This window comes from Prionailurus viverrinus, chromosome C1 (assembly GCF_022837055.1).
Source record: "Prionailurus viverrinus isolate Anna chromosome C1, UM_Priviv_1.0, whole genome shotgun sequence".
Taxonomy (NCBI): Eukaryota; Metazoa; Chordata; class Mammalia; order Carnivora; family Felidae; genus Prionailurus; species Prionailurus viverrinus.
Window position 1 is genome coordinate 47,504,080 of NC_062568.1, and position 14,629 is coordinate 47,518,708.

General features: G+C 35.3%; 1 protein-coding gene across 1 annotated transcript in view; it reads left to right on the plus strand.

Annotated features, from left to right (window-relative positions):
* CERKL (ceramide kinase like) overlaps positions 1-14,629 on the plus strand; it is a 106,030-nt gene that overhangs the window by 36,401 nt on the left and 55,000 nt on the right. Inside the window, exon 2 of the mRNA XM_047869541.1 lies at positions 3,097-3,339. Within this exon, the coding sequence (XP_047725497.1) occupies positions 3,097-3,339 (243 nt within the window). The remainder of the gene's footprint in view (positions 1-3,096; positions 3,340-14,629) is intronic.

Genomic DNA, 14,629 nt, shown 5'->3' on the forward strand with positions numbered 1-14,629 from the left:
GCCTTTATAAGCAATTGAATAATTTCCTTTTTCTTAATTGAAGTATAATTAACATACAGTGTTATATTAGTTTCAGGTGGGCATTGAATAATTTTTATGTTACATATTTCAGTCTCTGTATATCTGCCTTTACTGTCACTCTTAAGGCTTTACTAATTGATGATTATATGAAATTCTTTCTACTCTAGAAATACTGGTATATATTATGAAATAAGGCTCTATTTTTTTCCTTTTTCAAAAGATTAATCCGCTCTAAATCACCTTTTACTGAATATTTCCCACTGAGCTTAGATACCACCATTATCATATTAGTGATTTTTAAGCGTATACAAATCTCTTTGAACCATTCTCTTATCTATTCCTATATTTTAATTATTATAGCTTTACAAAAGACTAATATCCAATCAGGCATATACTCTGCGTCCCTTGTTGCTGTACTTCTAAAACATTTTATTCATTAATGTAATACATTTATTTCAAGAAAATTTGCAAATCATTTGATTAAGTTCCTTGCCCCCTTACATCAAAGAAAATACCATTGAGATTTTGATTGGAATAGCATTATCAGTAGTTATTTAATAATGAGGCATGGAAAAAATGTAATCTTGGAGCTTAATATATTTCCACTTATTTAGCATTTTTCCCCCATACAAGTCCAAGATCATTTTGCTAAATTTATTCCTAGGTATAATATGCTAATTGGCATGGGATATCTTTAACCCCATTATGTCTCCTACCTGGCTATTGGTATATTTGTAACCTGTTTCCTTACTGGGTATTTTTTATTAGTTCTAGTGATTTTAAAGATATTCTTTTGGATTTTACAAACATACTGTGATATCATCTATCAATAGTTATGGTTTTAGCCCTCCTCCTGCCCCTTCTGCCACTTAATTGCCTTTTATTTCATTTTTCTTTCATATACTATCAGCCAGAATGTCCAGAATAATTTGAAATAGTAAAAGTGGCAACAGGTATTCTTGTACTGTTTCCAGAAATTCTTCTGGCTTTTCCTACTAAGTTTGATCTTGGATGTTGCTGTAGGATCTTTAAATTTTCAATTTATAAGAGGTTTTAAATTAGAATAGCTATTGAATTGTTCACTGCCAAAGTAAAGCACACACATGATAAAGAATTCAGATTATAATACAGGTCTTCGAGTGAAAAGGGGAGTTGATTTCATCCTTTGCATTTTTTTTTCTTTCCCTCAGTGGTTCTTTGTTTCCTTTCATCCTTCTTCAGAGCTCTTGTGTGCTATACGACATAAAAAAATTAAATTTGTATGAGAGAGGAGGGCATAATCAATATCTTAAGATTAGTCTGGAAGAAGCACCTTTAACAAGCCTGCTATCTCTCATCCTTGAAGGTATGAAGTGTTCTTGAAGTGCTCTAGAGACCCTGGCCATGTGCCTCTGGGTAACAATAATAGAAGTGCGCTGTACTTGAAGCCTGAGCTTTCCAAGGAGATGACAGGCCCCTAAAACTGACTTTGGGTTCACCTTATCCCCCCACCTTAAACACTGAGAAAAGGGCTTATTTTTTTTTTCCCCCGTGGTATGTGTGCTTTGTGAACAACTGGACATAGTTTGCAGAATGGTTGGGAGAGGCCCAAACAGTCACTGAGAAAGCTGGGAAGCAACTTCTTAATGTACCTGGAAGTCCTTGCTCCAATCTGAGTGTATTGTGCCTGCTCAAGGGCCAAGGAAGCCGAGAGAGGGGACCTCTGATTTGTGGGGCTGGTTACACTGGTATTAGTTCTGCATCTGTTTCTATTGGCTTTTTTTCCTCTTATTATGGGTCATGTTTTGTTGCTGTTTTACATGCATTGTGATTTTTGGTTGAATGAGAGGTACTGTGAATTTTGCCATGTAAAGTTGGTAAACATTTTTGTTTCCCTGTATTCTTGAACTTTATTATAGGATGTAATTGAATTACTAGGAGACAGTTTAATCCTTTTGAGGCTTGCTTTTAAGCTCATGGTGGGCATGTCTGTGCGATCTCTGAGCATTGTTCTGTCTCATCCTTTGGGTCTCTCTCTCCCTGGCCTTGCACGTATGTCTTTCATACTCAGCTGAAGATTCAAGGCGGCCCTCTGCAAATCTGCAGAATTCCCACTTCTCTGCAGCTTCCTTCTCTACAGTCATTTGCCTAGTGAACTTAGTCCTTGTGGCTTTTCTGGACTCTTACTTCCTGCTTCACCCAGTAAGACAACCAGGTTCCACCAGGGTTCCCGACTTGCACTGTGGCCTGGAAACCCTCCCCAGACGGTAGCCTGGAACACTCCCATGGTTCCTTTGTTTCCCCTCTCTCAGGGAATACTGTTTTGGGCTACCTGATGGCAGATGTCTGGAAACTGAGGTTTCATGTATCTTGCCCACCCTTTTAGTTATTTCAGGCAGAAGGTAAACCAGTCCCTGTGATTCCATTTTGGCCAGAGTAGAAATTTTAGAAGTATTTTTTAAAAGTATAAAGCACTCCTACTTTGAGAGTCCACTGAAATGGTCTTTTACCACAACACACGTTTTCTGACTGGAGGTTAAACATAACCAGTAAAATTTGATGCCACTATAAAATAAAGTCTGATTGTGGTAAAATTCAATTCAGGTGGATGTTTCGTTCTACACTGGCAGGGATTTATGTTTCATACAGTAATCTTCCTCTGTTTCCTTTTTGTACATGTTTTACTTTACCTGGAATGTACGTATCTTTTTCCTTACACTTTGCCTCTAATACTTGTTATAAACTCACTTCTGTTAGTGAATTCTGTTCTTTCCATCATTTTATTCTGTCTCTATTAGGACCAAGGAGACTCTTTCTTGGAATGTTGCTTTGTCTATATTATTTAAATTCTTCTATTGAATATTTTCAGTTTTTGAATGTCTTGGACAGGGACTTGATGCCATTTTTCTCCGTTTTAATTCTTGGGAAAATAGACCCAATTTTCCCTTTCTTCCCTCCCCAACTCACACAGGGACTTATATGAAGCATAATTGGTAAAAATAAATATGATAAAGGTTTTATGGGCTTTCACTTTTTATTATTCATACATATAAAATATGGACACTGGTTTTAATTGGAAAATTTATTTTTTTTCAGGTGACTCCAAGTATGATGTTCTATGTAAAGAAGAATTTATTGAACTCAAGGACATATTCTCTGTCAAACTGAAACGGCGTTATTCTGTTAAACAGCAGGGAAGTGGTACCTTATTAGGTATCACACTCTTCATATGTTTGAAAAAGGAACAAAATAAATTAAAAGATTCTACGCTTGATCTTATTAATTTAAGTGAAGACCACTGTGATGTGTGGTTTAAACAATTCAAGAAAATTTTGGCTGGTAAGTACTCCTGGTGGGAAATTTTAATGAGTTTCTTTGCTGTAGGTTATTAATCTCAACATGATGTATTTATGAGTACAGCCATCCTTAATTATGTTAAGATAGTTTGTTTTATTCCTAGTTTGCTGAGTGTGTTTTTCATGAAAGGTGTTGAATTTTGTTACAGGCTTTCTCAACATCAATTGAGATAATCATATTTCTTTCCTTTATTCTGTTGACAATGGTATATTGATTTTTTTATGTTGAACCATCCTTGCATTCCAGAAGTCCCACTTGATCATGGTATATAACCCTTTTAATATGTGACTGAATTTGGTTAGGTGGTATTTTTTTAAGTTTATTTATTTATTTTGAGAGAGAGAGCACAAGTGGGAGAGGGCAGAGACCATCTAAAGCAGGCTCCACGCTGTCAGCATGGAGCCCATTGTGGGGCTTGATCTCACAAACCATGAGATCATGACCTGAGCTGAAATCCAGAGTCAGATGTTTGACTGACTGGGCACCCCAGATTTGCTGGTATTTTTTTGAGAGTTTTTATATCAATATTTGTAAGAGATGTTGGTGTGTAGTTTTGTTTTGTTTTTCCTTATATATTTTATCTGGCTTTTGGTATCAGGGTAATGCAAGCATCATAGAATGAGTTGGACAGTAACTCTTTTGAATGATCACTTCCATGAAGAAGCTCTGATAATCTGAAATAGCACAGTTCTTAAGTAATTTAGTCCACTTAAATTGTTTTTGAAAGCATATTTATTTATCTATTCATGTCATTTGAGCTTATATTAGAATTTATTTTCCTTCCACATATGTTCTGATGACAAGTGCATATATATCCTGAGTTGCTTGAGTTTGTCTGTTCAAGGGTAGACAAGGTTTTTCTAAAAGTTAATATCCAGAGGACAGAGCATATATGTATTAAAATATTATCTCATAATGAATTAAGTATATCTGGAATTTCTAAATGGCATTTATATTTTACATAAATACATGAATACAAATATGCAATTTGGATTTCTAGAATGTATCTAGTTGAAACATAATCAAACTGAGTTTCAGGATTGATTTTTTTTTCCTCAGAGATTTGTAAATCTTGTTTCCTTTTGTGCCCATTTCATTCTGTTTGCCAGATGGATCAGGGTAGAGGCAGCTGGTGTAGTTGATGGTGCAATTTGGTGTAAGATGACACAAGGCAGAGAGGGGTGCCAGACAAAGAGCAGGCACATGGTGATGTTAGAGAGTTGGAGGCCAGGCATTATTGATCAAGAAGTCCGAGGACCCAAGTTGGCCAAGGGCAGCCAACTGAGAAGGTCATGCCCGTAGACAATGAGCTGAAGTGACATATTAAAACTAGGATACCCTGTTACTAAGTGGACCCATGCTTCCTTGTTGGCTCTTTGGGACCTTCAAGGAGAGCTGTTACTTTCAAGAAGCAAAGAAACGATAGAGACTATAGTATAGTTCAAGTCTCTGGAAATATAGTGAATATATATGTTTAACTAAAAGCAGTCCACTTTAACAGTAGGTCTTTTATAGTGTTCTTATTTTAAATACATGTGAGAAGAGATTTTAGAAAATTTAAATAAAAATGAAAAACTTAAGTTCCACTGAATTAAATTTCTTTGCATGGGCAGGTAATCAGGAGACTTTCATGTTCTATAAGATAAGAATGTGCCATTTGATTAGGGGAGGCAAAGCTCTTCCTTTCACTGAAGGTCTGAGAAAATTTTCTCCCATGGGGCTTATGAAAGCCTGGCTAAGTGACCTAAGAGGCAACTTGCTCAATGTATCTCACCCATAAAACCAATAATAAGTAAGCAGAGAATATACAACAAAGTTCAATTTAGTAAAAGCAATTTTATAGGAGTAGAGAGACTTGTCTAAACACAACAAAAACCACACATACACAAGGAGCAAACACACCCAAAACGCTGTCCAAATATGTTTTCAGCTTAATGAATGATATTTTAGTTTGGTCTAGGATTAAAATATAGGAAAATTACAGAAATGAATAAATTTACATATCTTTTAGAATATAATCCTCAGGGAATGTTGCTTTTTGTAATTTTGATTTTGACAAGAGTTGGAGATAATAAAATATATGAGGTCATGTCCCCTGGGAAGTTTCCTGCAGGACAGCGATTTTGCTGATTAAAGCAAATAGATTGACATTTGAAATCAACCAATGCAAACAAACAAAGGAGGGTCGAAATCCTCTAATAAAATGAAGGAACCTAAACAAGATGTTCTGAATGAATGACTGTTGGATCTTCGCCCCCAAGTGGACTTAGCAGGTCTTGTCTGAGAAGCCAATCCCCCCTCATCCCCATGCCTCACAAAGACAATCCCGGGTCTGTTTCATCATACACAAATGCATGGTTACAGCTCCAAATCTCTCTACCAAACTTTACATTATACTGACATTTCTTTTTTAAGTTTACAATTTTAGAATATTTCTCTTGGCTTTTTAAAGTTTTTACTTACAAATCCACGTGTTCATTAAAGTGCCTATCATCTGAGAGACAAACACAATTGGCTCAAGTCTCATTCCATAAATGGAGGAGGACTTCAGTATTTCCTCTGGAGGGGATGAGGGCGATAGCTTTTCCTGGCCCTCTCTGGCTCTGATTTGCACAGAGTTGGGTCTATTTGTGGATTATCTTCCTATCTCACATTCACTGTCTCTATTCCATGCTACATTGCATCAGGCTTGGCAGATGGTAGTTGCCGATTTCCAATTTTTTTTTAAGTCCCTACCCAAGGAATTTGTGTTTGTACCAGACTTAAGTTCAGGAAGGGGGGGCAGAGAGAGGGCAATACATAGAAATTTACAAATTATAAGTTACAAAATTTACATCACAAAAATATGAATATAAATATATTTGAATATTAGACATCACTATTTTAAGTCCCCAAATCCTGCTTTTAACTGGTTCTGTGGCAAAACCAGATTTAAAAAATAGATTTTTGTATGGATTTATTTTGAATGATGTCTTTAATCAGCAAGTGGATTTTTTTCCTGCCAGTCTTTTACATCTTCCCCCACTCCTTTTTTTTCTCTTAAGATAAATATGCAGAAGACACTAAAATCTTCAATTAGTTTGTCCTTTAGTCTAATTAGTTTAACAATTATAATTATAGTATATTTAGATATGAAGAATTATTTTCAAATAGACATATTTGTATTTTGAACTAAGATGTGATGAGTTTTTGAGGAAAGAACAAATTGGCAGCCCTAGAAGGAGGACATACTTGACATTTTAAGACATAGACACTAAATGACCAAAATGAAGGTTATATTTATATTTACATTTATACTTCTTTTTATAAGAAGGGAGTCTTAGAACTATTTCAATTTTTGTTTGAAAATAAGTCCTTTTACATTTTGTTTTTTAAACATAGTTGTGCATGGTATCTTTTTTTATTCTTAGTAATAGAAAAGTCACCTTAATTTTATTGACTAATAAGCAATAGTAGGTTAACTTATCCAACACACATTTTGTGTCAGGCACTGTGTTCATTGCTGGGAATATAAAAATGAATGAGATGTAAGCCTGTATAGAACCCTCTTGCTCTGGGAGACAGACAAGAAAATATGTATTATAAATGTGTTAAAGGCCCCATTGAAGATATGAACAGACCAAAAGGGAGCAAAACCATTGATCGTTGATTCAGAAATTAAAACCTCCAAAAAATGCAATTGATTAAGGCTGGTATATAGTCACTGATAAACCTAATATATAGTTACTATGGTGAAAGTAATAGTCTTTTCTGCTTTTTTTTTTTATAACTGTGATGCAAAGACAAACACACAACCTTTAAATACAGTCTGTGTGTACACTAGATATATTAATTTTTATTCAGTTAGGGTGTGACCTAATCTCTACATATCTGGTTTCCCGGAAATGGTGAATTGCAAGCTTCTCTGGACCCCGAGCCAACCTTTTCTTTAGAAACCATAACCAAACCAACCAAAAAATTCTAAAGCCTCATGCTCAAGTAACTTGGAGAATGGTAATGTCATAAACAGACACGGCAGAATCAGAACAGTAGTTGATTTGAAGGAAAGGCGTTCTATTCTAGACACATTTGGCATTTATTATAATACCCTGTTGGAGATGTTGAGCAGGCTGGCCTTTTGAGAGGAATACATAAGGACATGAATAAGAGTTGATGTAATGGGCAAGATGAAAGCTTGTAAGGAAGTAGTATGGAGTTATTAAAAAAAAAGAAAAGCAGAGAGCTACAGACAGAATCTTGGGGGACATTCCTACATTAAAACAGGCACAGAAGACAAAAGCCAAAACAATAACAATAAAAAAATGGAAGGCATGGTCTAAAAAAACAAAAATAAAAACAAAACTGTTCTAAAATAGAACCATTGAATTTTGTTATTATATTTAGGTTTTGCTAACTTATTTGTAATGTTTAATAGTTATCCAGAGGCAGTTAATGGAGGCATTTTTAGCATGTATTTGGTTGAGTGACTTCTGATTTTTCTGTTTCATTTCTAAGTGCTAATTTCATGAAGTAGGCAAATATAAATGATCCATATTTATTGAATACATTTTGGCCTTGTAATGTAAACTCTGTTTTAACAGCCTTGCTCAGTTTTCAGCTATGAAAAATAGAGAAAGTGGAAAAATTACTTAAATACTTATTTTTTTATTCCTAAGGAGAGTAATTTTTTTTTTCTGGTTTCTCCTGAATGTCAAATCTGTTTCCCATCAGAGATAATGTTGGTCTTCACAGGGTGCTTTTTTTTTTTTTTTTTTTTTTTTTTGAGCTTATGTATTGGGAGAGAGAGAGAGGCAGAGGCAGAGAGAAGGAGAGAAAGACAAATCCCAAGCAGGGTCTGAGCTGTCAGGGGCTTGAACCCACGAAAATGCAAGATCATGACCTGAGCTGAAACCAAGAGCTGGATGCTTAACCAATTGAGCCATCCAGGTGCCCCCAAGGATGCTTTCTTTGATAGCAAAAGCCAGGGCTTCTTAAAACATTGATTTTGTTTAATATTTATATTGTCTTGTGTAAGAAAATCATGGTGAAATATGTTTTGGTTTTTAATCCAAGCTGTATCATTTATATTATGATGAATCAGGCAGAATTTCTCTTAATGAGAGAACAGAATGATAGGAAGTTTTACTTGGATATGCTGTCAAATGATGTACTTATTAGGAAAAATAAAATGAAAATCAACATTATAATGATTATTTAAAAATAAGCAGTTGTTATACGTCAGATGTGTGATAGTTTCAGATATTTCATTGTGTACTTTTTGAATTGGCAATACTTGTCTCCTTAGGGACAAGTTATTTTCTGCAAAGACGTTGTGTCTGAAATATGGGTGGCTTCTCTTTTCAGTTACTTTTCAAAGTAATTTAAGACTGTTTTACGGCCAGTTGAGTTGGACATCAAAATTATGCATGTCACTTTTGAATATGTTTTTACTATTAATATATGTTAAAATGATATAGATACTGATTGAATATGTATAAGCTTATTTACATATAAATATCACAGTCCAATCCCACTGGAAGTACTCTGTCCAACAAAGGTCATGTGATATCTGCTTCCTATAGTGGTTTCAGACTGAGCTCCAGAGTGTCACCATTCCATTTCCCAGGACCTGCCTCCTGGATGGGAACCTGTCTGCACCTGTCACTCACCCTTGAGCAAGTGTAGCTCCTAATTTATATGTTTTATATTTAATAGGATTGTGTAGGGCTTTGTTTTGAAGACAGCTTCCAAAATGAAGGCATTTGAAAATCCCTGATTCAAGAATCCCTAAGGATGGTAACCCTGCAGCATTTTTTAACCTGTCATGCATGTCTTTTTTGCTGACTGCTGGACACACAAAGACCTCAGGATATCTTTTAGCTACCCATACACTCTAGATTTTTAACTATCAGAGACTGTCCACATAATTCTATAAATTTTGATAAAAGTTGCTTTTTAAGTATATACTTAAATGTGTGTTTCTTTTCTATAATTTTATACAGTATTGCTTACAAATCAATTTGCAGATAAGGAAAACATTTGATCAAATCGGAGATTGAAATTCAGTTTAAAAAGTTTACTTCAAAGTTTTTGGATTTTTGTTTTCTCTTTCTTGAACTTTTTATTGCTTTCTAGCTGGATTTTCAGAGAAAAACAGTGAAATTAACGTAGCTTCTATTAAATTCTTACTGATTAGTAGTGCTGCTTAGGCCTTCAAAGGATGTTAACGTATTAAAAAGAAAAACTTTTCCAACCAAACCTTCAATTTCATCCAATGTGTAACTGAAAATATAATTGTACGGAAACATTGTGCTCATGCAAAATTTGCTTAATAATGTGTAGGAACAAATACTATTTATCTCGAACCAGTTTGACATTTTGTACCATTGTTTCATTCTAGCCATTAGCAGTGTGAAAAATCACTGTGAATAAGAGTCCCCAGACATAACAAAAACTTGAGCAGTAGATGCACCCCCAAGAACTTCACATGCTAGAGCAAGCAGAGAATATGAAAATACTACATTAGAAATGATTTAAAAATTGAAAATATAAAAAAATGGGGTATAATTGAAAAGGATATAATTTCTGGTAGGGCATGTATGCGTGAATGTCATTTTTAAAAAATTTATTCTTCTTAGGACTTAGCTATTCCTGATTCTGAGAATTCAGAGGTTCTGATTTAAACCAGTCTCAAGGAATCAGGCATCATTTTCCTTGAAGTAAGGTTCTAATATGTTGTCAGGGCCAAAAACCACAGATGTCAGAGATTTGACCAATACAAGTTTGATTTAATGAATATATGTAAAACTCTGTACCCCACACTTACTAAAGGTGTCTTTGCAGGGCTTAATTATAGACATATTCTTATTCTTGCTGTGTGAACATGTTCTTAAAGGTTAGCTGTTTCCTGACTCACATAAGGTTATCACTTATTTTCCAGAAGTATTACCTTGGGACTGGTTCAGGAGAGCCTGGTAAAGGCTGACAGGAATGCCAAGAGTTTCTCTTGCCCCTTGAAGTTTCTTTCTTACTAGCATGAGCTCTAATTCACAGCCATTGCTCCTTCAGCTGAAGGCAAGTTAGAATTAGTTTTAGAGAAACTGTTAATGTTGTTTGTACTTGGGATAAGTGACACGAGACCATCTTCCCAAGAGCTTCTTTTTGGCCTCTGCAACATTTTCATCCTAAGGGAGGGATATGTTTTTGAATGTAATGGACTATAATTATATTTAAAAACAGTTAATTGGTATCTCATAGAAGAAAATTATCTTCCTGCTGCAGTCATTGACAGTATTTTGAGAATAGGAGTTAAGAGGTATATATTCTGAAGCTATTTCTGATATATTTCAAATTCTTGTGCTAGATAAAAGTCCTCTTGACTAAGCCTCTTGTGTAACTAAATTTCTTCTCTGGAGAAAACATTTAGGGATGCGTTGTCACATCTTACCATGTGATTATATTCAAAAGGCTAAATAAGGATTTCTTTAAATATTTCCAGTAATATGTTGCATTAAGTTGTCATGCTATTAAATAAATTAGTTAATATTTCTTCCTTTACTAGATTATAGATAAGTCATTATTTAAAAATTTTTAAATCTTAATGATAATAGCTGACATTTATTAAGCATTTATGTGCCACTTTTGTGAGTAATTTTTATTGATTATCTCATTAAACCCTCATAGTATCAAGAACTATAAATGTGTTCTCATGTAAAAAGGGGACTATTACTTAGGAGTTTTGTTTTGAGGTTTGAGGAATTAAAATAATGCATGACAGCAAATAGCATAATTAACTAAATTATTTTTATTAGTATACTCATTATCTCTTAGTTTATATATGAGAAAACTAAGGCTTAAAAATAGATTCAAATTTTACGGATCTGGGGTTAAGCAGTTAATATGTGGTAGAGAAGCTGGGAGCAAAGCCAGACCTGTCTGCATCTGTAGCATGAACCCTTAACTGATGTGCCATTACCTACTGGGTCAGTGGTATACTCTGAAGTTCAAAAGTATATTGTATAACTGTACAATTTGGACTCTGAAAAAAAAAAAGGCTTTAAACCGTTTTGTTATAAGGGGAGAACTATGTCATCTTGTTTGAAGATTATCACTTTCTAGTATTTTTTTCTTTTTTCACCAGCATTATGATTCAGAACTCTAGATTCTTGGAGTTCTAAAATGTCTTCCCAACAGTTAGCGTGAGCAGTTGACATTATAACACATTTCTTAATCTTTAAAAAAAAAAATTCCTCATCATGACTATCACAATTATTGAGATTTCTCAAATTCCTTGAAGTGAATTTGGCAAGCACTTATGAAAAAGATAGCCGTTTATTTTTTTAGCCTAAAGGAATTTAAAAACACATATAAACATAATGGGTTGTGACTGATTTCCAGACTTTGTGTTGAGCAGAGTTTCCTAAGCAAATCACAAATTCTGTAAGCCTACAGGAGAGATTGAAAGTTGGATCAATCCTAAAATGAGAGTATAATGGATTGTCATTTAACAACTTTTTCACTGGAAAGAAATGAAGTAAAGTAATAAAGCAGCATCCTCACAGTATGTGTAAGTAGGAAACACATAATATTTCATATTAAAGTGACAAATTATTAAGCCCCCTGGCATTCATTAGACTACCATTAATGCTAATGGAATTGTGTGTTATTTATATAGATATTAAGTGTAACTCCAGACATTATAATCTTGTATGAATATATTTGTTGCTCTTTGAGGCAGGTAGGTGGATTTTTGTGATGGCTAGATACTAAAACATGGTGGTAGGATTTTCAAACCAATCATTTTTTTTTTTGTCCTTATCATTAAACAGAAAACACCTATTATTTCATTCTTTGAAAAATTACCTTAAATGGAAACTTGGGTAATTTGAAAAAAGTTCACCTTCTGTTTGTCACACGTTTGAGTTGTTTTTCCAATGAGAAGAGAACAGGGCACAAGTGAAGCCACTTGTATTGTTGGGTTCCTGGGCTCTCTGCAGCATCTAATGCCAGACTGTGTTCTCTTGTACCTCCGTGCCTTCCCACGTCCTAAGTGGCAAAGGTAGAAACTTCCCTCTGTTTCTATCATCTCCTGTTTGCCCAGTGAAATCCAGTTTGCAGTTCAAGTGGTATAACCAGCAAATCCTCTGCAAAGCTAACCCACACAGCAAAATCAGGCACTTCTCATAGCTCTGCTAGAACCAGCAGTCGCTTACATTCTAATTGTTGGTTTATGTAGGTGATATCTTATTAGACTGTAGGCTCTTTTGAGAGCAGCTTTTTCTAAGCATGTGGAAGTGGGTTTCACATATTGGAAGTACTCAATAAGTGTTTGTTATGTTATGTTACAAATGTTTACCTAACTCAGTAAATGTTGGGGAAGTGAACTGAATATTTCGTCTTTTTAAAAAAAAAATTTTAATGTTTATTTTTGAGAGAGAGAGAGCGCGAACGCATGAGCATGAGTGGGGAAAGGCAGAGAGAGAGGGAGACAGAATCCGAAGCAGGCTCCAGGCTCTGAGCTGTCTGCACAGAGCCCAATGGAAGGCTCAAACTCATGAACCATGAGATCATGACCTGAGCCAACATCAGACCCCGGCTAAGCCATCCACGCATCCCAATATATTACTTGTCTAATGTGTGTTAGGCATAGTCCTGGCTGCTTTTAACATAAGCCGACTCGTTGAGTCTTTATTACAACACTTAATCGTGGTCAAAACTTTTTTTAAATCCCCACAGATAGCCAAGGAAACAGCTCTGAGAGATTAACTGACTTGTCCTGGGTCACACAGTTACAAAGTGGTAGAATAAGATTCAAACCCAGGCTTTTCTAACTCAAAAAATCCATCCAGTTTTCACTATACTATACTGCCTCCCAACAGAAAGATTTAAAACCTTAATATATATATATGTATATATATATGTATATGTTATATATATATATATTTTAAGAGAGTTGTATCGGTTTATTAAAACGCAAAATATAACAGACCATGCCATGTATCTGGAACTAAATGTATTATTATCAAATATATATGTTTTAAGAGTCTGTGACAGTACTGGAAGGGGATGACATCATTGGGCCACGTAGGCTGAAGAATTTCTGGAAGATGAGAATCTGATGAAATTGGTCAGCCGGGAAAGACCGATAATGCCAAAACTTTGATATTAGCAAAGAAGGGGCCCCTGTGAAATCTAAGGAAGTAGGGTTTCCTATTCCCCAAGTTTGGAGCAGCAAGACTGGAAGGTTGAAAACAGTCTGACAGGATACGTGCCCGACTTTGACTAGTGATTTTCTCCCTGAAAGTGTTACTCTTCATTCAGAAGCATCTATCCTATCAAAAATACCTCCATTTGGCAGTGAGTAAAGACTTTCAAGTTCACACTCCACAAGTTGTTTTGAAACTTAAACTACTTACCATGGACACTAATAAATCTGTCAGAAATAGGATGACTTAGTTCTGACAGAACAGATAGATGGAAAGGATGATCACTCCAAGATGGCAGCATGACTGGCTCTTCTTTTTGTCTTCATTTTACTTCAAATTTTTTTAATGTTTAGTATTTTTGAGAGAGACACACACACCAGGGTGTGAGCGGGGAGGGGTGGAGAGAGAGGGAGACACAGAATCTGAAGCAGGCTCCAGGCCCTGGGCTATCTGCACAGACCCCAACGTGGGGCTTGAACCCACGATTGGTGAGATCATGACCTGACTCTGGTACTTAACCTACTGAGCCACCCAGGGGTCCCTGTCCTCCTTTTACTTACATGAATGAAAAGTCTATCATTGCTGAGTTTATGAGGGGGTCATTGTGATGAAGAGATTTTTATTCGGATGGTTGAGGTTTGGTTCTCAGCTTTGCCACTTAATTTAGCTGGTATCTTACCGCCCTAACTTCTCTGAGCCTTGGCTTCCTATCTGTAAACATAAAGTTGATAATGCCAACCTAGCTAGGTTATTGTGATACTTAAATGTATAATGTGTGTCAAACAGTGGACACTCAATAAACGATAACTGTTCTTACACAAAGCTCTCCAAAGTTTTGTTAAGCTTCTTTAGAATTTCTATTCCAGACCCCTTTAGCTCTTCAAAACTAAGTTTAAGCATCATCTTTTCAGAGGGAAGGATGAGAGGGACTATCAGTTCCCTACAGAATATATACTAATAGAATTCATCATTATTACTATCATCATCATGATTTTTTGGTGCACCAGGGAGTGTACTGTGTCCCTTATACCAATTCATATTAATTTCTACAATATCCTTCACATGGATACTATTATCATTGCCAGCTC